At 44.7% G+C, this 21,892-nt stretch overlaps 1 protein-coding gene across 1 annotated transcript in view; it reads right to left on the bottom strand.

Annotated features, from left to right (window-relative positions):
* Positions 1-4,099: 4,099 nt before the first annotated feature.
* The window catches only part of USO1 (USO1 vesicle transport factor), a gene marked incomplete at its 5' end in the record, with an annotated part of 36,648 nt that continues 18,855 nt past the window's right edge, over positions 4,100-21,892 (bottom strand). Inside the window, 15 exons of the mRNA XM_035900279.1 lie at positions 4,100-4,977; positions 6,186-6,401; positions 6,859-6,957; positions 8,556-8,642; positions 9,427-9,516; positions 10,109-10,272; positions 11,548-11,686; positions 12,703-12,824; positions 13,723-13,904; positions 14,277-14,395; positions 15,063-15,173; positions 19,000-19,020; positions 19,861-20,072; positions 20,325-20,479; positions 21,225-21,313. Coding sequence (XP_035756172.1) covers positions 4,900-4,977; positions 6,186-6,401; positions 6,859-6,957; positions 8,556-8,642; positions 9,427-9,516; positions 10,109-10,272; positions 11,548-11,686; positions 12,703-12,824; positions 13,723-13,904; positions 14,277-14,395; positions 15,063-15,173; positions 19,000-19,020; positions 19,861-20,072; positions 20,325-20,479; positions 21,225-21,313 — 1,884 coding nt within the window. The remainder of the gene's footprint in view (positions 4,978-6,185; positions 6,402-6,858; positions 6,958-8,555; positions 8,643-9,426; positions 9,517-10,108; positions 10,273-11,547; positions 11,687-12,702; positions 12,825-13,722; positions 13,905-14,276; positions 14,396-15,062; positions 15,174-18,999; positions 19,021-19,860; positions 20,073-20,324; positions 20,480-21,224; positions 21,314-21,892) is intronic.

Raw genomic sequence — 21,892 nt, 5'->3', positions numbered from 1 at the left:
CCCAAGGATCTTCCCGCGTGTAAAGGCACCAGACTGCAGAGCAACGGCTCTTCTTGACTGGCACTAGTATCTCCCCCCGATCAAGTGGGCTGTCTGCCCTGTGATTTATTGTACCGCTTCTCGTGAAGCACGTGCTGCCTGCGAGCGACCGTTAATGACCACTGACTGTCCCCTCTTTGCCCGGCAGTGAAATTTTCAGCTTCAAGGCACAACACTATGCACCAATGGTATTTTCAGCCTTGCCCTGACCTTCACATTAGCCGCCGGATCTGAGTCCGTTGCTTCACAGTTTGCTCCCAGTAGGATGTCCTTCATCAAGAACAGTGTCGTAAGGCTGCTGGTTTCTTATATAAGTGGTAGGAAGCGATCACAGGCTTGTCCAGAGCCATTTCTTGTTTCTGAAATGTCATTTCAAATAAATGTCATCTTCTGCGCCTGCTTCGTCGAGCAAAGGAGTCAGATATGTACAGAAAAACCTACAGCCTACACAGCGGGGCTGTAAAATTAGCAGAGAGCGGTTTGTAAGTGCCGCAGCTACCTATCTAGTGACATAGATTCACGGCAGGGACTTTGCTCGTTTGAAGGCAGTTGTCCTTGCGCAGCTGCTGTGCTTTTGCTCATGAATGCGCAGGGCTGGGGTAACCTGGTCAGCTATTTATTTCAAGCAGAGATGCTGTTTGGCGAACGCTTGGGCACTCAGGAGGTTCTCCTCCAGTGTCTCTTTGGGGTGAGGGAGGAACCACCCAATGGCAAACCTTGCTCATGGGATGGATTGGTTCAGCGAGCAAAGTGGCCAGGGGAGTGCAGAATGGTTAAAAATCCTCTTGATGGAAGGGAGAGCGACGCTGCAGGTGGCACGGAGGCACCCGACCCATGCCAAGAGGGTTTGCCAGCTTTAAGCCCGCTCACACCGCCAAACACTGACGGCACCAGCGGCTAGCCGAGGGGCTCTAGTGAGCAGCCGCGTCTCGTGGACTCCCACACCCGCCTTCCCTGGGCGCCCCACGGGCCAGGGAGTTGATCCCTTTAGCAACCACTTTCCCCCCTCAGTTGGTCTCCAATCCCTCCTTCAAACTTTCCCTTATTCCTACAGCTTAAAGAAAGGGAAACATTCTTTCTAGTAAAGTATTTACAAAAAAAAATCTCTTAAGCCTGCGTGCACTGCTGAACACTTCATTTTGATTTTATTTTCTAGGAAGAACTTCACAGAAATGAAGAGGATTTGGCAATTTTTGAGCTTGCGGAAGACCAGCAGCAGGCAGAGGCTGCATAACACAGGTAAGGCTGCTTTTGCTTCCCTGAAGTCCGTACTTTGCAAACAACTGATCCAGAAAATGGTGTAGCAGCCGTCTTTAAAGAAATGACAAATACTTGCCCTGTTCAGACCAGGCAGCACTGGGCCTTTCCTGAAAACCCTCGCAGCAGAAGGGTGTATATGAAGGGACCCACTCTGCCTGGTCTGGACGTGGTGCATGAGCACCAGCTCTGGACTCCACGTGGGTTATGGTGTTCTACTGTTGGCACACAGTGATCAGAATTACTTGGTTTTGCTGTTCACTCCTGGTACTCTCTGCTGCTCGGCACCTCCTGGCCTGTGTGTCTGTATCAGTGTCAGTACGTGCAACAAGCAAGCCAGAAATCTATGGCGTATTTACGTCCTCGCTATCATCAGTTGCTTGCTTTGACATAGAGATACTATGTGGAAAGGATCCAAACACTGCAGAATGAGGAAAGCCACCCTGCGTTCGTGATGTCCCAGTCACGATGGGACAAGAAAAGATTCCAAAGGATTAAGAATAAATCTATTTTTCGTGACAGAGCCAAGAACACAGAGTGAAGCGAGCACCTTCTGGGCAAAGGCCACCCATTTGACAATAATACAGGTGTAATGCAGACACGTCTGCTCCCAGCAGGAAGATATACCACTAGGATGGTGCAATAAAATAATCAAAAAAACAGGTTTTCTAATTGGGAAAAGCGCTTTGAACAGGCTTCTTTAAAACCTGTTTGGAACCAGTTAGTCTGTCTCCTGAACTTCCTACCCCTCCTAGTTATCTCTTCCTTCATTTTTTGCAATTTCAAACATTTTGAAGTTGCATCTGAAAGGAAGAACTTCCCAAGCATAACACTGCAGAGAATGGCAACAAAAAAATGTTTCGGCATACCATCTTTCGGGAGCGGCGCTGGTGTCCAGGTAAGGTTGCCACATTAACAGCTCCCGATCAAGATCAGGCCAGAGCATCAGTCACATGCCTCGTGCTTTCACATACTGAGTCTGTGTTTATGCTTTTTTCCCAGGTGATTCTGTCTCATCAGCGTAAGGAAAAGGTTTGTTTATTTTCCCGTCTTCCTGTCTCTATTCCCCTTCCCTCTACTCTAGGGAGGCACACTTGCCTCCTAGGGCATGATCGCGTACTGGAGAACAGCTTACATAAATATCCGTTTATTTCTGCCCACAGCATTCTTAGAAACCTCGCAGAAAGGCACCCAGAAGACAAACAAGTAGAACCATCTAGGCAACGTCAAAGGTGCGTAGAATAGACAAAGAGCCTACAAGGTCACAGATCACATAGCGGGACATGGGGAGGGAAGAGCAGATTTCCCTGCTGGTCCAGCTCTAGGGCCCACATCAGCTTTCCAGGCTCTCCATACGTGACAAAGCCACGAGGCTTCCTGACATCGCTCCTCCGTTGCCACCTTCGTTCTCTACCGAGGGATCCAACGCTTCCAAAGAAAAGCACCGCTTCAGAGGACAGCTGACAGTGGTGAGGGAAGAGGTTCCACGAGATATAAGTAGGTCAGTCGTGTCTAAGGAGGGCAGGACAAACTGTCAGCAAGTCCCAGCGGGGGGTGGAACTGCTGACAGCAGCAAATAGCAATGCCAACGCTCTCAGGACACCAGGGTACAGAAGCTGTCACTTGTACCAGGGTTCATCATAAAAGGCGTTTTTAAAACTGACTTTCCAAGACACGCAGAAAGGAGCTCCCCTTTCTTCAGGTGCTAACACTGGTGGCTGAATCAGTGCCAACTTGAACTGCTTAGAGAGAGCGCATGCGCTTCCTTTCCACTCTTCTGTGCAAGTGCCATTCAGAATGGCACATGGGTAGAGTTACTTAGAGAAAGCTTGGGCATTAAGTTACACTACTTTTTGTTACTATTCTAACTTTAAAAGCCATATATCACTCCATGGAGTTTGATGCAAGAGCTCCAGAACACCCTTGCCAAAGCAAATACCCTTCACTTCCTGGCCTTGCACTGAGAAAACAACAACAGAATCACGAGCTGTTAGCTGTCAGTGCTGCTGTTGTACCACCTTCCTTCTTCTGTTTTACATCTAAAACAGAGTACAGCCATACTGGGGAGAGACGCTCCTCTACGTCACTACACCAGGCTGAATTCACACAATGTGCTTGTGATGAGGGTTTCAAGCAGCAAAGCTGTCGATTCTTTCCAAACTTGTTCACAGCACTGAACAAGGAGCAAGAATACTTCAGGCCTTACATGCTGACTTTCATACTTGGTGTAGTTTGTGCATGTCTTCTCTTAAAAAAAAAAAAAGTACTGCCTCAGAAACACAGTACTCTTATAAATAAACTTCATCCTGTCCTCGCATTGCTTCGCATCCTCCCCGATCGCAAAAAATGTGCTCAAGGATGGAGTGCAAGAATAGAGGTTAACTGCTCCTTCTGAAAATTTCATGTTTCAGCTGATTTCAAACAAATTGTTCATTCCTGGTCTTCCTCACATAACATTTGTTTAAGAAGTGATTTTATTCTTAAAAAAAGGCTCTAAGTAAGTTAAGCAGGTAGTGAAGTCTGTGTCAGTGACTAACACAGACCTGAAGACACAGCTCCTGTACTCATGTGATGAGAGCCCCAGTACATGGTGTACTACTACTTTCATCTGCCACCCTAGACTAGTTTTAGACAATTTTACATGTGTATTATGAAGTATTGTATTGAAATGGGACAAGAGAATTAAGTGCATGAGTATTTAATGGACATACCTATTCTTACTACCCCAAAAATGAAATGCATCCATTTATTGTATTCAGTTTTTTCTTTTAAAATTTTATATTTTATTCACTCATCAAGAGCCAATAAGTTATATAAATCATAGCAGTTTTCATTTCCTTACTGAAGTAGTCAACAAGATTTTCATTTATTTTTATGCTGACTCAGTAGCACATGAGATCTTTAGAAGAGCATATTGGTCTTTGTTTTCCATGGAGATTCTTCTTAACAATGCTACCTTTCTTGTGCAGGTTTCCATGAAACCTCTCCCACTTGATTAGCATAGCCTTGCCTTCGAGGTTCCAAATGCAGCCGTATCAGGTGTCCAGGCACTCACTGTGCAGGTCCATTCGCCCCCAGAGAACCGGCCCACGAGGCCAGCAGAGCAGCCACCCCCCACCACAGCCACCCCAGCCCTGCCACCTCGCCACTGCCCTTTCAAGGAAACCGTGAATTACACTGAAGCTCCGTGCTGAAGGCAGGGGCAATGATTCCATTGGACAGGTGTTAAACCAAATACTTTCGTATTTAATTATGTTAAGAGTTCCAGAAGGTTAAAAGCATAGACAAATGCACAGAACTTCTGCCAATGACAATGAACTGAGGCAGCAACATTGTCATCTCCATGCTTTAAACAGTGTCTAAAGCAACTTCTAAACAAGTACAATTTGGGATACTCATGTAGAACTTGAACAGTGATTTTTGTTTGCTTTACCTAGTAGTATGAAGGGTTTTCAAACACTTCAGTAACTTATAACTAGTCCCACGGTTGCCATTTTCCCATCTGCTTCTCATGAGCAGATGTTTTGCTTTGTATGCCAATAATAGATTTTTTTTCCCCAACAACAACGCAATCTAGTTTTCATGGTAACACACAAAAGCATTCTAGTCTTGCTCCTCTTCATCCCCATCCTCATCTTCATCCCCTTGATCTCCAGATTCAATATCATCTTCATCTTCAACCTGAAATTAGAAAGATCTGTTGTAAGCAGTAGCACTCACCACTCCCATCCAGCCTTTTGAAGGCAAGATGAATGCTGAGGGAGTGAAAGTAAGCTTAAAGCTAACTCGAAATCATCACGCTCTAACAATCAGCACTTAATAATAAAGGCAACTGTCACCTTGTAACATCACACAGTTTTTAACTCCTCTGCTAAGCACAGCTGACTGCTGGGAGCAGCAGCCTCTGTTCAGCACCATCTGTCCTGCCCTGTACATTTCCCTAAGAACTTCACATGCGCTTTGGTTTCCCATGCAGTTGTGTGAACTAAACCCCATGTTCCTCACCAAATAGGCTGAGGAGGAGAACATGTCTGTCCAGTGCTTTGCAATGCCATGAGTGCAGCTGCAAACATCTTCTAGGGTACTTTGTCCCTATTTAAGTCACTTAAGTCAACAGACACAAAGATTCCTTGGCTACACTTCGGAAATTTACACTTGCTGCAAATACTTTTCAATGCTAATAATGCCTCCGCCCACCACAGACTCTTTAAAAGCCTATTCCTGCACCTGAAGCTAAACCAGGTGACTTAACTACCAAAATGTAATCCTTCCTTCATGGCATTCTGTAAACAACAAAGATAAGTCTCCTGATAGGAAACCCCAGGCTGCAGCCAGGTGTTCAGCCACAGTAACTGCAGCACATCAGCCAGTTACATCCCCCTTACAGTCACACATCCAGCTGCAAGTCACAAGGATTATTGGAAGTGCTCAGACAGCGAGGCTTCCAGAATCTGCCCTGACAGTAGGCTGTGCTGCTTAAGGAGCAGGCTAAAGCCTTCCAGTTTTCACTTGCATAATCTGTGGAACAATCCCTTAGGATTGCAACACTGCCTTCGACAGCTTCCTAGCTGGCAGCCAGGATAAGCTGCAGCAAGGCCAGGCGCGTGGTCAGGTATCATTCCAGACACATAGGTGACAAGTCATTTCCCTCACAGGAGTTTGGCAGGTACCTCTCAGCACCCCTAAGCTGAACACTTGCTTTTCAAGAGGCAGTAGTCATCTTTTATTGGTAGCTGCCAATTTAATTTCAGAAAACAACTCTGGTAGATTCAACAGCCCTCTCAATAGCAAGACGCCTCACCAGGCTTACTGGATCAAGTATTGCCATACCCAGACTGCTCAGACCTGCCCTGGACCCAAGAACTCACTCGGCCCATGGTATTTCTTACCGGCACACCGAGATCCTTCAATTTGATCTTCAGTGCAGACAGTTTCTGATCCTGGTCAGCCAATAGCACCAGAAGATCATCCTGTTCTTTCTTTGATTCTGCTACTTCTTGCTGAAGTTTACTCTTCTCGTCTTGCAAGATAGCAACCGTACTACTGGATGAATCCAGGTGCTGTTTTAGTAATTCTTTTTCCTCTGAAAGGGCTTTGACTTCACTCTGGCAACAGGAAAACACCCACACCAAGTCAGACCATAAGCACAGTAAAGGCTGAGGCCTTGCTTCCTACAAACACATTCCAAGCGCTACCTGTAACAGTTCCAACCCCACCAAGAGCCCCGTGGCCTTGCTCCCACACACCTCCTTACCCCAACTCCCCTTACTACCAACCAGGAGTACGGTAGGCAGAAGTCTTAACAGTGCCTACCCTCCTCCCAGCCAAACTGGATTGTCATGTCCGAGCAGAGCTATTTCCCAGACTGTCCTTACCAACTCTTTCAAGGCAGACAAGGCCTACATTTCCCAAGTGAAAAATGAAAGAGAAGACGCCAGCTTCCAACACGTAACATGCTGAGGAAACAAACCACTTCCACCCAAAGCTGTTCTTATTTTTAAAGTCCTCCTAACCGAAGGCTGAGTGTTAAGTGATTGGGTTTGGTGCTCGCCCACAACCAACCTTCAATTCTTTTATTTCTTGCTCGAGTCGTCTCTCCAGTTCGGAGTTGTTTGCTGCTGTTGCACCGCTGTCTCCTAACACAGGATCTGCAGTTGCATTCTGCAGACAAGAAATTCAGTCTCAGAGCACTGAAAGCCTCACATATCAGGACAGCAAGCTAAGACATTATAGAGTCAGTTGTAGAACTTAAAAGCCTATTTTCATCTCACAGCATAGCCAAGGTGTGGTAGTTTAACACATCCCACACTGCAAGGCCTCAGGAAACAGACCCATGCTTCCTGGGGTCTCAAACACATAGGCACATGCACACAAAAACAACACAAGGTGTGCAACCCTTATTTCATACAAGTTGCACCCTAAAGAGACTGTTAGGGTTTTTTCTGGGCAGACCCTGTCTACTACTGTCTACCAGCCTTCACTCAGATGCTCCTGAAGTGCCAAAGATAATTTTTTTCATTTATTCTGCTAAATATCCAAAGCTTTGTATTTGACTACTAAAACCAGCAATAGCTTGGTCGCCCTACCCAGAGTTATTATCTCCAAAATGGGACAGCTGTCTTTCAGTTCAATCTGCATCAAGGCATGAACTCGAGATAATGGCTTCTCCCATTCTACCACCTTTAAGCCAAAGCTCTAGGAAGGCAGGCAGCCTGCAGGACAGCAGCGGGGTGGTCTGACAACCGGTGGCAGCAGGGAGCAGCTGAACCAGCCTCTGCCTCAGGAGCACACCCGGCCAACACAGGTGCAATGGCATCCAATGTCAGAGCAGCTGAGACTCTTGACAGTGCAAGCATTAAAAGCCTTGCTCTCACATGATCTGTACATGAAACTAAACACTCCATATTTTTACTGCTCAAGTCCTCTTTTTTGCAATACTGAAATTAGAATTCGGTGCAGAAGTCAGAACAGACGGCCAGAAGCAAGAGTTTAAGCGAGTCCAGCTACCACAGACCAGCTCCCCTATTTTCTTTGTAGCAGAGTTGTCAGGCAAGGCACAGAGGAGCTACCCTCGTTCTGCTTGAGCGCCCAACATGACTGCCATCATTTTCATGGGTCCCGCAGCCCAAGCTGCTGCAGTTGTATCTGTTAGCTCTGCAGTCACACTTTGATGCAACTCATCATTTAAGTTCTCTAACTCAACGTTTAGTTTCTAACATCATTAGCTAGTTTTGAGGGCACAATCATATTTATTTAGCTATTCTGTAAGGCTTTATCGGCTAACCTTTTCAATACACAGCTAAAAACAGCTCTGAAGCATTTGGAGGTCTGCACAGACAGATGAACCTACCATTTGCCATTCAACTGTATGCCAACTTTCAAATTAGTATCCTCAACTGTTGATAAGAATCACCATCCCTCTGATGTACATGATACCATGCATTTGTGTCTCACGAGACCATTTGCTTTGATTAGCATATAAGCCTAAAACACTGCACAGATGGTATTCCTTTGTTAATAAATACCAAGGACCAGTGGCCTCACAGAGCACTGACTTGACTGGAAGTCCCCCCTTTCCTCATTCAGGATTTGTCTAGGTAACACATTACTTCACTTAAAACACTGCTGGAATCCCTTGCTGATGTGTACTCTGAAAACAAGCTTGGTTTAGGTCAACAGGTATAGACAGCATAAGCAGGAGAGCAAAGTCTTCACGATTGAGTCCCCAAAGAGAAAATAAGCAACTTTTTCACCCGTACCATTACTTGCAGCTTTTGATTTTCCAACTGAAGCTTAGAGATTTCTGCAGACTGTAGTTGTATCTGACTCCTGAGCATTTCCAATTCCTTTGAGAAACCAAGACAAAACATACTTTTAAGTTCATTTGATAAAGCAAGGTAATTATTCACATTCAATTTCTCTTAATTTGAATGCTACCAGACTGCCTGCTTCATCCTAGCAAGCTTGAGAGTAAAGCTGCATCTCTCTCTCTCTCTCCATGAGAGCAGAGCAACCCTTTCTCTAAGAGACAAAACTAGGCAGCAACACGCAATGCTCTTACCAACTCTTTCCTCTGGAGTGCCCAACCAAGGCACCTGTCCGGGCTTCCGTCCTGTTTGTGAAGGTGTTTCACACCACAGGCACTCCCATTAGCATCCTCTACACATTGCCACTCTCAGTGCAGAAACCCATTAGGACTTGATCAATCCAGGCATTATTAGTTCTCAGAGAAACCCTGCTAGGTATTTTTCAAGAAACAGCTACCTTCGATTACTGAATCTGCAGATATTTTAACACTTACTCTATGCTGTACATCTAATACCTGGAAGCTTTCATATCAACATTTTCAATATATGTTTTGCAACAGATAAAAAGATAGATTTTGCAAGTCTGAAGAATCAGTTCAAGTGTCTTCTGCTGGCTCAAAACTGCTTAGCAGAAACAACTGATTCTTTTTTAGATTCATAATCTCAATGCTCTGAGATTAGTACCAACATCACATAAAGGTACCCCCTTAAAATCATCAGCATGCTCAGGAATCCACGCTCCTCTCTGAGGTTTGACTCATCTCCCTTTCTACCGCGAGCTGCCACTGTTCACTGCAGCTTTGCCGAAATATCACAAGTTCACCTTCTGTAGTTCATGACTGTGCTCCAAGCCACCAGATTTGCTGGTCTGTGAAGACTGCTCTGTTGTTCCCATTTCCAACTGTGAAGACTTCTGTAATAGCAACAGGAAAATCAGCCATAGAATTAGACAGATTCAATACAGTCACGTTGTCAGAACACAAAGCGAAACTGTGTGCTTGCATGACCAAAGTTCCTAGCAGCAAAAGTGCAGACAGGCTAAGAAATGCACGTCAAAGCTCTCCGATTACAGGAGAGCAGCTGGATAGTCTCCCCTCAGGTGGGTGCAAAAGCATCTTTCACCAATTCAAATGCACAAGACATGCACAAAACATAAGCAGCATGTGTCGTCCTGGATTTGGACAAGCAGGCCACCAAACGCAGGCCACCATAACTATGTCTGAATTATTACCCCCAATAAGCTCCTACAAGACACCTACCATTTTTTCCCCACCATGCTAAAAACCACTACAGTACCACAGGTCAGCTGCACAAACTTCTTTTGGGAACTGTGTGAAGCAGAAAAGGCTCTGCCCTAGCCACGTCCCACCATAGTTCCTGTTATCGGGATGCAATCGGTTATGATTGCTTGACACCACTGTAACGAGGACTTACGCAGCTTAAGGCAAATGACATTGAAAACAGTCACTGGAAGCTGCCTCGAGTTCTGCTGAGACAGTGCTTACCAATTTTTCAGTCACAGAATCCTTTTCCCTCAGCTGCCCTTGCAGCAGATCATGCTTGTTCTTCCATTCTTCCAACTCCTCTTTCAATTTGCTCACTTCTTCCATCTGAATGCCATTCATCTGAAACGTATCACTGTGGGAATTATGATGCTGGGAGTCCTTTCCTGAAAGATAGATTTTGTAACAGAGGTCAAAGACACCAACATCCTCCAACATGCCAATAAAAACATATTTGCTGCCCATCCTCCTCCCGCCCTGCAGGCCAACGCAAGCTATTCTAACTCAAGAACCAAAGCAGAGCATGGAAGAATTCTCTATTAAAAGACTAATTAAGAGCTCTAATTTGCCATTCCTTCAAGGAATAGTATTTCTGGCTGCACCTGCACACTGCATCATTCAGTTCATCCAAAGTCAGTTCACAGACAAATCACTGTACAGAGGATGGAGAGTTGTTTCCTTACATTTCTTTTTTCATCATAAATAATCCCAAAGTCAGAATTACTTTTTTTGAAATCATGTCATGTCCAGCTTATCTGACACCTTGACATTGGAATAGCTTGAATATTCTGTCCTGATCTAAGTGTTCAGTTAGCAGTCTCTCTGGTGACAGTAACAGGCCTCATCTTGTACATCTGCCATTCCCCAATTCTTCCCTAATTGATGCTTTCATTCACAGACCCAAACTTAAGCACCCACCGTGGCCCATCTGTTCATGTACTGTGTCTGATCAGGCAGCGACTGTTTCAGACTAACTTAAACCTGTAGAAAGCCTCTACCAGCAGCTCCTCAGTAGCCAACAGTTCCTACAGCAAGCTCCAGCTCTTGCCCCTCACCAGGCACACCTGCAGGAAAGTAGCTAGGGTGGCAAGGAAGGGCTTTGCTTTTCACTGCAGGCAACCAAAGCGATATCAGCGTCAGGTCAGGAGCTATGCTAATCCCAGTATTTCCACATGTCCATTCAAGTGAACTGTCTGGTCTACAGCCCTTGTCTTCAGGTGCTTGTTTTCCCCATGAGCAGGCCCCCGCAGCAGATAGGCCCTAACTCAAGTGCTCAGATTCTGCAGGAAACAGTGCTATGATTTCAAGAGACCCAAGACTTAAGCTCAAAGCAAGAAGAAATTATACCTCACTTGCCTTTTCAAGCTGTCCTCTCACTTCACACTGTGCTTTATTCTGTAACTTTAGAAGGACTTAAAGCAAAAGCAAGTATTTTTAGATAATGAAGCACATCTGATGCTTAAACACTATAGTACGCAATGCTCAACATAAGCTTGAAAAAAGCATATTTTATCTCTGTGCTGTTTTCCTGTGCCATAGAGCATACACCAGCATGCCTGAAGGGACACAAGGCTGTCTGCTGGAGCTGTTCTGTACCTTACCAGAAATCACACATCTTTGCACTAGCAAGATGATTTTTGATTATTCTTTCTGAAGCCTACCTAGTTGTACTTTAAGGAGATTGTACTGGTCCTTATGCTGTTGGATCTGCGACACTTGCTGTGTAACTGTTGCTTGGAGCTGTTCATTTTGAGATGTTAAAGTGCTAATTCGTTGTTTTAGTTCTTCAAGCTCCTGGTCCTGTGAAAGGAGAAAAGGTACTTACAGTAATAACAGTTTTGAATACAATACTGTCAGGAAGGCAAATGAAGACAGAAAAACCTGAACTCCACCACTGCACACCACTGGTTAGTGACACTCGCACTGCTACCTGTGACAGCTGAGCAGAGAAAGCTCATGCAAACCTACATAGATATTCCTAGGAAAAAAGCCTGGGTAAGACAGCAGCAGCCTGTCACACCAGAGCAATGCCTTCTCCATCTTTTGGAGGAGACCTCCAGCATGCCCACACCAGGGAGAGCAGGGTAAAGGAAACAAGAAACACACGAAATCTGGTGGTTGTCATTCTTCCTCATCACACTGAACCCTGCACACATTCGGTCCATTTCCAGAGTCCTTAAAGAAGTTGTGGTAATTGCAGTCATCTCATGCCCAATAAAGCCTAAGTGGCAGTTCAAAGTGCCCCTGAATTCCACATCTACCACTGTATACCGTGTCCATTCCAGATCCCTGAACTAAAAACACCTGCTGTGGTTCCCCATTAGCTATTTTATTTTATTAACTTGCTCCTCTACTTCTCCGTTGAAGCTGTGGCAACAAAAAAATGAACTACCATTGGAAAAAAAAGTTTAGAGAGTCCAACCACAGCAGGCATACCTAAACTTCACTGACAAAACTTGATTTCTTCATTCAGCCACATTTCATCTGTCATCTTCCCAAAGGGGAGAGCACAGAACTAAGAGTTACGTCTCTTTGAGAAGGCTTGCAAGTTCTCCAGTTACTCATTTGAAAAGAAACACTTAGACAAAGGGAAGAGCAGATGTAGCCCAGGAAAGCAATTTCACTTAACCAGTGTTCTAAACAGTGGCATTTCAGTTGAACCAGACCTTGGCTTAAGTGTTTTCTGAAGTTTATCTGCACTGCTAGATTCCTTGTTACTTGTTTTGGAACATGGGGTATCAAACAGCACCGCGGTGCCTTTGAAAGCCAGAACAAACAGCTTCGGGAGGCAGATGTACAGCGTAACTCCCTCTTACCTGCTCCCTGATGACTTTTTTGTAGTGAGTCACAATGTTGTCATGCTGTTCCAATGTCTTCTTGACCTCCTCCTCCTTTTTATCTTCCTCACTAGACTTGTAAATAGCTTTACTTATGACACCTGTCAAAAACAGTTTCTGTCAACCAAAGCCCCATTCACATCTCTCTTGTCCTCAAAACAGTCTCACAGCCTCACCCAGCTGAACTTAGTTCATGGCATTAGAAAATTAGGTTTACGAAAATAGGTACTAGCAATATTTTTTTTACAGTACGGTTTGCACACGTAGTGCTTTACAGTTTCAGAAAAGCAAATTGGTGTTTTGAGTCCTTCCTGTCAGCAAAGGGGTGTTTTACTTGCATTATGGCTCCGGTTGTGCAAATTAAGTGCAAGACTTCAGACTACAAGGGCAACAAGCAGATGGAACGCGACTGGGCAAAGCCATCTTTACTGTTGCTGCTTCACGGTTTTTTCCTTCTCTGAATTTTGACTCAAGTTGGGCAATATTAATTAACAGGACATTAGTTAGATGTTAAGGATGATGACAACCTGTCTTTTTTGTGAAGCACAGAAAACACTAAATAAAGTCCTTAACATTTTCTAACAAGCCAGGAAATTCAGCATTTATCATTTTTCTTAACTAACCAGTTAGCAACAGCAAATATCTAGATAGAATCAAGCTTCTGTGGCCATCATTATGTGCTCAATACTTCAGTCTCTACGCAAGCACAGGTAAACACACCTCTTGGCCACAGTGTGATAACTCACAGCATGTATTAAGAACCATTTCACCTCAGAATATGTCGTTTTCCATTTAGTACAAGCCCTGATTATGGGCTTACACTGGGAGTATTTTTACTAAATACTTCAAATGCAAGCTGGGTATATGATTGCTTACAGTTATTACTGTAACACATTTTTCAGAATACTCCATTCCAGTATCACCGCACTACTGTTGAGGGGCTTACGTTCAGCACATCAGTTCATCCCCAAAGCGACAGAAAGGAGCGTAACATTTCACCTTCCAATTCCTTGACAAGCTTGGTAAATTCATGATCAAACATCATGTGGTCTGGGCTAGAAAAACTGGGCTGTGGTTTCTGAGCAGCTCTGGAATAAAGTTCATGTTTGCTGATGAAGCCGAGCTTCTCAATGAAGTTCTCCCTGCCAATCCTCTTCTCAATCAGCTGTTTGAGCTTCTCTCTGAAAGGAAGAGACAAATCACAGTGCAAAGCTCAAAAAGAAGTTAACCCATCCTTCCCTCAAGGTGTTTTTTTCAAGTTAAGACTGATTATGTGTTTCACATCCTAACCGCACCGGATGCTTCGCTATCAAGATGCAATCCCACAGTTGCCACTGGGATCTGTTCTCAGCCCCGAGGAGCAACGTAAAACAACTACTGGCTTTGCCTGGCTAGAGGCAGGTCCGTTCTTTTGCATCCCACAAGAAACATGCATCGAAAACATTTAACCAAATATTCTTGACCGCACCACTTTGGTTAAAAGCCTGTTAAACCATCATCTGGCATTCACAAAACCGTTCCCTACAGGCCTCTTACTCCTGCATCATACTTACTTCCTGTAATTTTCAAGGGAATTGTCATTGTAGTAGATGGAAATGCCAAGCAAAAGTGCACACAGGCCTTGGACGAGCTGCTCCTCTTCTCCCAGGTTTTCAGCTATCTGCCCTGTGAGCTGGAGCTCTTGTTAAGGATATTCGAGTATTTTGTAAGCACGTAATATGTAACATACTTCTTGTATAAATTCCCACTTAAATTTCTCTTCACTTGTAAAATCAAGCTTGCTGAGGAAGTACACAAAATAGCTGATGAAAGCCTCACAAAGCCAGCTCCTATTTTGAAGTACCCGGGTAATCAGTGGTTTCCCTGAATTTTCTTCTCTCAGTAACTGTTTAATCTAAGAGATTTAGTTGTTCCAAAACAGACTTTCAGTTTACATAAGGTGACTGTTCAGCCTTACATACTTTAGTCGGACTTTTTCCTGAAAAGCAAGCATAAAATAAGCTTCAACAGAAGGAGAAAGATTTCTTCCTACCTCTTGGACGTAAGTGTAAGTCACACTAAAAATATCGATGGGCTTGTCACAATAGAAAATACACACTTGGCTGGCAGAATGACGTGGCTTTCAGCTGTACTTTAATTTACTCACTCATCTTCTAGACAGGTCAGCATACACAGAGCACTGTCAGCAGAAGGCTGGTTCCATCTCTTGCCCCAGTGCATTATCTTTTATGTCACACAGTATCCCTGCAAACTGATCCAGATAAGCATTTAACTTGAATGTGAATAATCCCAGTAATTTCTAGGCAAGCGGTTCTACTCTGCAAGCAGGTCAAGGATACAAAAGGAATATTGGCTGGATTGTGAAGGAAGTGGGTGACAGCAATCGAGCAGTTGCTTAGCCAAGTGCAAAGCAGCATCAGTAGTCCGACCCTGGTCTGTACTTTGCTGCCCTGAAAGGAATAAAACCCCCCATCTTTATCTTTCCACGGTGGAGGACTAAAACAAAGCTGTACTGATTCAGAACTCACCCACTTTCACCTCATCATTTTCTAAGTACCAAGTCACATCTCTCAAAACACCCATTTGTTAGTGATACTGAACACAGCTTTAGTGCTTTGATGAAACAAGTGTTAAATCAGTCATATTGAGCTCTTCCCAGACTAAAACAACAAGCAACACAAATGTGAAATATAACTCAATGCAAATTAGCACCAATATAAAACCATAACAAATTAGTTCTGCATTTATAATTAATACTAGGGTAACATGAAGAAACATACACACAACCCCTGTAAAGAAAGGACGAGGTGCAAATTAAGTCAGCTGAGGATTCCCTATAAGAAGAGATGCATCACTAAGACTTCCCATGCTGACTAACAATTGCCATGTGTTTCTAGTATTGTATAACTAAAGCAAGATAGTACTGGAGCGCTTTTTGATTCAGACAGTATGCACATTAAGCCAGCAAGAGGAATGCTAACCATGGTATTTGTTTTTGTTAAGTAGGGAACATGAGTTTTAACCTGCAAACTGTCTTCTCAATTCTTTCCCCCTTGTCTTTGCTGCAGATGTTGTGGGCCCAGCAGCGGTAGCACAGCCATACATCTCATCCAATAGGAAACATTCAGAAGGCAACCAAGAAAAACCTTCCCTGCATGGAAAACTAAACTTCACACAAGCACCTAATAAACTGGGTAAAGTAACTGGAAGGTCAAGTCAAGTGTCTAAGGCAAGATGAAGCACATGGAACTTGCTGGGATGTTCTTCAGAAGGGGGCGAGAAAATACACTGGAACAAGCGGTCACAGGAACCAAGACAGTGGGTAAAGACAGACTTATTCATCAACAACAGAGTCTGTGCTCAAAAGTTGATCTGTGCTTGAGACATTGAACTTCCATCCTTGCCTCTGATAACACCTATGCTTTAGAGCTGAAGATGGTGTTTTTAAGATTAGCTAAGCATCAAAAAAACCCCAAAAACACCATAAAAAAAACCAACAAGGTCTTTGAGTAAGCCGGTTTGGCCATCAAAACAGCCAGTGAGCAGCAGTCAGGCAAGAAGCTCTCCTGTAGCAGGCTCCCAGCTGCCCCACCGAGGACCACAGAGCAGACAGGAATTGACTCTCGCAACTCTGGAAAAAAATAGCAAGCTCTGAAGAGAGTGCCTTCAAGGACTTCCTTCTGAGCCACTGTGATTTGCTGCAGTATGTCGCCAGCACTAAGATGAAACTGTCTCCTTAAGAGAGGAGAACACATTACAGATATCGAGCCTGTGGCCGCCATCCCTCACACTGCACACATAGGAAAGGGAGCATCTGGCCCTTTGTCATCATGCAACTGCACAGCTCCTGCCTGTCCTGTTTCACGGTGAGTACTACGCTCCCCACTAGCAATCATTGTTTAGTCTTTGCTATAGGGTTGTCAGCAGCCTTGTTGTGACCCTGTCATGCTGCTTTATGAACACACAGATTGTCTTCCTCCCTGTTACCCTTCTAGCTGAACACCACAACTGGTTCCCACTGACCTAGATCTCACTGGGAGTTGCCTAGTCCCCACCAAACACTTTTCTCCTCTTGCCCTCTCCTTTCCTCAGGAGTGGCTGATTTAGCTTTCCCCATCACCACTGTGCATTTCCCTTCGCCGCCTCGCACCTGGCAATTCATCACTTGCAAGCAGCACAACCCTTTCAGATCTCTGCTCCTGAGGTGGCATTTATTGCCAGGACAGTCTAATAACAAGGCATACTGAGCAGATACTCACTAGCATAGAGTGTATTTACCCACCAAGGCAAGACAGGATGCCCAAAGAGCTGTCTCACCACTTATTACCCACTAGGTAAGGCTAAGACCTCTCAAAGAACCACAGGGTACCTTAAGTTTTAATAGACCCTGGAAATCAGCCTGTACACTGCTTTAGGAAAAGAGCGCTGTAAAAGCACCAGCTCTGCCCAAATTACTTCCCAATTAGGTGCATTAACAGCCTTACGACACTGCCAACTGTGCAACTTCACCTGTCCCACAAACCCTTTGGGAAAACATGACCCTAACGCAGTAGGGCTGAAGGATGGAGTGCCCTTGCATCCGCTGGATGGATGGAGCACCCATCCTCCCCACTTGCAGCATGCCCCCACCTACAAGTACCATCATGCTACCAACAGGGAAACTCCCTTTTTTTCTACCCACTCATTGCTCCTCACACCTCAGACTGCTTCACAGCCACCAGGAAGACATTCTCCCCAGTCCTTCCACTCTAGAGGGAGAGCTGTGCCCCTCCCTGGGCTCACTCAAAGCCTCTAGCAAACCTGAGAACAGAGCACTTGGCTTGACCAATTCCACCAAGCTCCTGTTTCTACACATGCCAGACTCTGCTGCCCTTAACTAGTTTAATTGCTGACAGTCTGCATTTCATCCCCCAGTAACCACCCATGCAACACTGCTTTCACCCTTCTGGGACAGACATAAGTTATTCGGAGCAACCAGCATCAGCCCAAGGAAGTTTTAAGTTCAGACCGAGTAATTACTAACAAAATTGCTATGACACCCATTATCCATGCAAAGACATCCGTCACACCAGCTTACTCTGTCTCAAGATCAAGATTCTCCCCTAACTCAACTAAAAGAAACTCTTGCTACAAACAGAACAAACCAGCAACACTAGAAACCCTTGCCCCCTCACTTATATTTACAAATACCGGGTCTTATTGTCCCACCGCTATTAGCCAGTTCATATGCCCTAGGAATAACCACTGTAACTGTCGGTCTTGCCCTGCAGCACGTGGGCATACCTCGTGCTTTTTAAGAGAACACTGGTGGAAGTGTCTTTCCTTGCCAGAAACATATAGTTGCTTTTGCTTGTGCGACCCGGCATTTACAGCACATTAGCTGCTGCAAGCAGTTGCAAACCGCATTTATTGTCAAGCACTGCATACTACTCTGCGGTCAAATTAACATGGGCTCCTAGCGTTTTCCACAGTCCAAAACACCCTCTCCAAGAAAAAAAAACACCAGCACACAGCTATTTTCTAGACATGCCATGGTAACACCTACTGTGATAGATGACTGCTGCTGTTCTACAACGCAGGGCTAGTAACAATGCAGCCCCAGCCCTCAGGACACCTGTGATGCACGTGGTAAGTAAAGCAGACAATTCCACAGCAGCGATCTTTTGGAGCTGTTTTTTCTGCCGCTGATAACCAATTTAGCAGTGTTTTAAGTAACCTTGCCCCCAAGTCAAACAACTCGCCTCAGGGGTCGTTTGCTAGTAATGCCATCTCTGCTAGTCACAACTAGTAGCTCCCAGGTTAAGACTTCCGCTGTTAAGTAGAACATATAAAGTGGCCAGAAGGCAGGTTAAGCGCAGGTTTTTTTTCTTTTAGCAGTCAGGAAATCAGCAGCATGTTCCCACTTCAGATTGTTCCAGCTGTTTGCTACAGGCCAGTTTGAGAAAACAGCATTTTGAACTCTTGTAATTTTTCATACAAGAAAGTACATCTGTTAGCTGAACAGATGGTGAAGGAGTTGGCCCCGCTGCGAAGAAAGCACCCGTGCTACCCAAGATCTTTATCCCGTAGTTTTGTGGAGCACCCCCAGAGAACCCCCTGGAGCCACAGAAAGAGCTTGTTATGCTAGGAAAAAACCAAACCCAACTGCAACACAAAGCTGTAAGTGGAAACACATCAAGAAGCAGTTAAAGAAAACCTCCCCAGCAAAACCCAAGACAAGAGGAAAAGGCCTGCTTTAGGCAAGAAAATGCCGAAGCTGTGCCAAAAAATACATACCCGTCTGTCGATCTTATCACCCTGCAAGTTACACACATATTACTCGAGAACCGTCAAGTGGAGCACATTTCAGAAACATCCCCCCAAAGTTTGAGTCCCTTGTACCATTTACGGCTAAAGAGCTGTAGGCAGTTTTAGGGACTCAAATACACCTTAGCCAAAGTGCCAGGAAAAGGATAAAAAGGAATACTAGGTTCCAGGTAAAGCAGATAAATAAAAGTTGTATGAACAATTTCAAAATTCCAGCTTTCTGCCATTACTCAGAACTGCAGGAAAGTCTTAACTGCTGCCAGGTAACTAGCCCCTCGTTATTACAACCATTCAGGGGAGAAAACTGTGCAACAGAAGCCAGCGTCGCAAGGAAGCATGGGCTGGGAGGCAAAAGCCACTCGCTTCGCATTTGCAAAGCCAGCTGTTCACAGGTTAAACAAGTTCAAAAGAGCTTTTGGCTTTGAATGGCAAAACCAACAACAATCAATACACGAGAGCCTGGTATTCGCTCAAGATGTTTCAAGTTAGCAGTTACAGGTTAAAAACTAACCAGGCACTTCAGCAACGAAACATGACCAGGGATCCTGCCCGTTTGCCTTCTCTTTTAAACCAAGTCTAAGGTCTAGATGCTTTAGTCCCCTCTGCCTACTCAGAGCAGACAATATCAAGCAGCAATCGCTGAAGAAAAAGCAAGATTTGATGCTTTTCTCCTCCCCCTGAAGCATAGAGTGCTTTCAGTAAATTTTAAAAACTGTCTGCAAAAGAGAATCCTCCTCCTCGTTAAGCTAGCACTCGTGTCTTCCTGCCACGCACCCGCACAAGAGCAGCGTCTGGAGTTTGAACCCAAAGCGGGGGCAGTCGGTGCCGTACCTGCGAGAGGATGTTGGTGCACTGCTGCAGCAGCGACACGGGCGGGTTGCCGATGCTGGTCGCCAGCTGAACTCTCAGGAGCTGTTCTTTCAGAGTGGCGTTTTCCTGCAACGCGTGGGCCAGGGCCACAGCGGCACACCAGTTTGAGAGAGAGTCCGTGGAAAAGAGGCCCCCACAGAGCAGCTGACCAGCTGAGACGGAGTTACCTGTAGCTACCAGAATGGCCAAGAGGTACAAGTGAGATTAAAACAAGCCACAACGCTGGCAAAATAATTAAGACATGAATATACAATTAAAACCCAGAAAAATGAAGCAGGTGAATTTCTATAGAAATCGTAAGCCAAATCATCTTACTTGGATCAGACACTTAATCGAAGGTAACTACTTTTGCAGAAGACCTGAGTTGATGCATTAAACATTTGTGCTAGTTCACAACTCACTGCAGAGACGTCAGCTTCGCGTACCGTCAATAGTAGATGGCAGAAGCGTTGAAACGATTTCCCCTTGTCCTTTTTGGTTTTTGTACAAAAAGCACTGGAAACAATAGAGAACAGCACAACGTAGCACAAAAGGCTGCCTTTCGTTTACCATGGACATCAGAAGCACTACAATTGCAGGCCTGTGTGGAAAGCAAAGAAAAAAAACTTAGGACCAAGTTGTGAATGAAGACAACCGCAGACACACAATTTGCAGTCTGTTCTCCGGGTAAGGGGAGAGGCTTGTGCCTACTCCATCTCTTACCACTGCGAACACTGGAGTAATACCTTTGATTTTAACACCAAAGCGTTTCAGTTCATTGAAACACAGGACAGATTCATTATATACGACTGCCCTGAGCTAGCACTCCTCCACAATATTTTCATTTCCCATCGAGTCCCCTGCTGCTCCCTGCCAGCATCAGTAACACTGTAGAAGCTGCCTCATAAGGCCACCAGCAACTTGTAATGCAGAATCCTCTTTCAACCCTCACATTCAGACTCTGAGATGAACATCTCCTTAAGCTAGCACTTGCTGTTCCCCCAATCTGAGACAACATCTATTACCTGCCTATTTCCTAGCCTCTACATCCTTTTGTAAACTGTCCTCTGGCAGACAGTGGCAGCTCATCCCAATCTAGGAATTTCTCAGCTATTGTTCATTCATTTTCCAGGTATGACCTAAGAAAAAAAATCAGTTCTAGGCCTCACCTCTGTCGAAACAGACCTGACACCTTCATGCTGTATTCAATACACACGACAAGAACTTGAAGTTGTTGCTCTGTATCAATTCCAAACTCTCAATTTAAACAATCCTTTGGATTAGACTGCCATTGCCCGTACCAATACATCATTACCTAACACAGTTAAACACTTTTCTTCCTCTACCTTGGTGGATTAGAAGGTGCATTTACAGAGGCAAAGTAGTCTTGATTCATCTGGCATCCTCGAATGACCTCTGAAACAGTATTAATGGTCTACAGAAAGGACAGAAAAATATTGCAGGGTTAGTTAAATGCAAGCCATAATGTACCACCTCAATCACTCAACTTCAGTCAAGATTAACGTGACAGCTCGGTATCAAAACACACATACCAAGTCTCAGCATCAAGATTTGTTCAATAAAACCATTTCAAATGGTTAGGTTAAAGGTTGGACTCGATGATCTCAAAGGTCTTCTCCAACCAAAGTGATTCTATGATACTAAATCAATCCAACCAACTAAGAGCTGTGAAACCTGCTGAGCCAAGGCTAAGGGACAGAAAGCTCAGACAGCTCTATCCTACCCTGTTACCCCCAACTTCATATTCCACGCCAAATCAGTTTTGCTGTGACAGCCAGTTTAACTGGGTATTTTAGAACAGTCGGAAGGTGAAAGCTTTTAAGAGATAAAAGAAATGGAATGGAGGCCACAGCAAAGGAACCCGTCTACATCTAAGAACATGATTTTATCGAGGGGAAAAAACACTTCATCCTGCACTGCCGGCGGGGCTTTCTAGAAGCATCAGAAATACTTTCTGATCAAATACTGTCATTTCAGTTTGTCTCTGCAGCAA

Source organism: Egretta garzetta, unplaced genomic scaffold (genome assembly GCF_000687185.1).
Source record: "Egretta garzetta isolate BGI_Z169 unplaced genomic scaffold, ASM68718v1 scaffold378, whole genome shotgun sequence".
In the NCBI taxonomy this organism is placed as follows: Eukaryota; Metazoa; Chordata; class Aves; order Pelecaniformes; family Ardeidae; genus Egretta; species Egretta garzetta.
Note: the sequence above shows the minus strand (reverse complement) of the source record. Positions and strands in the feature narration are given on the sequence as shown.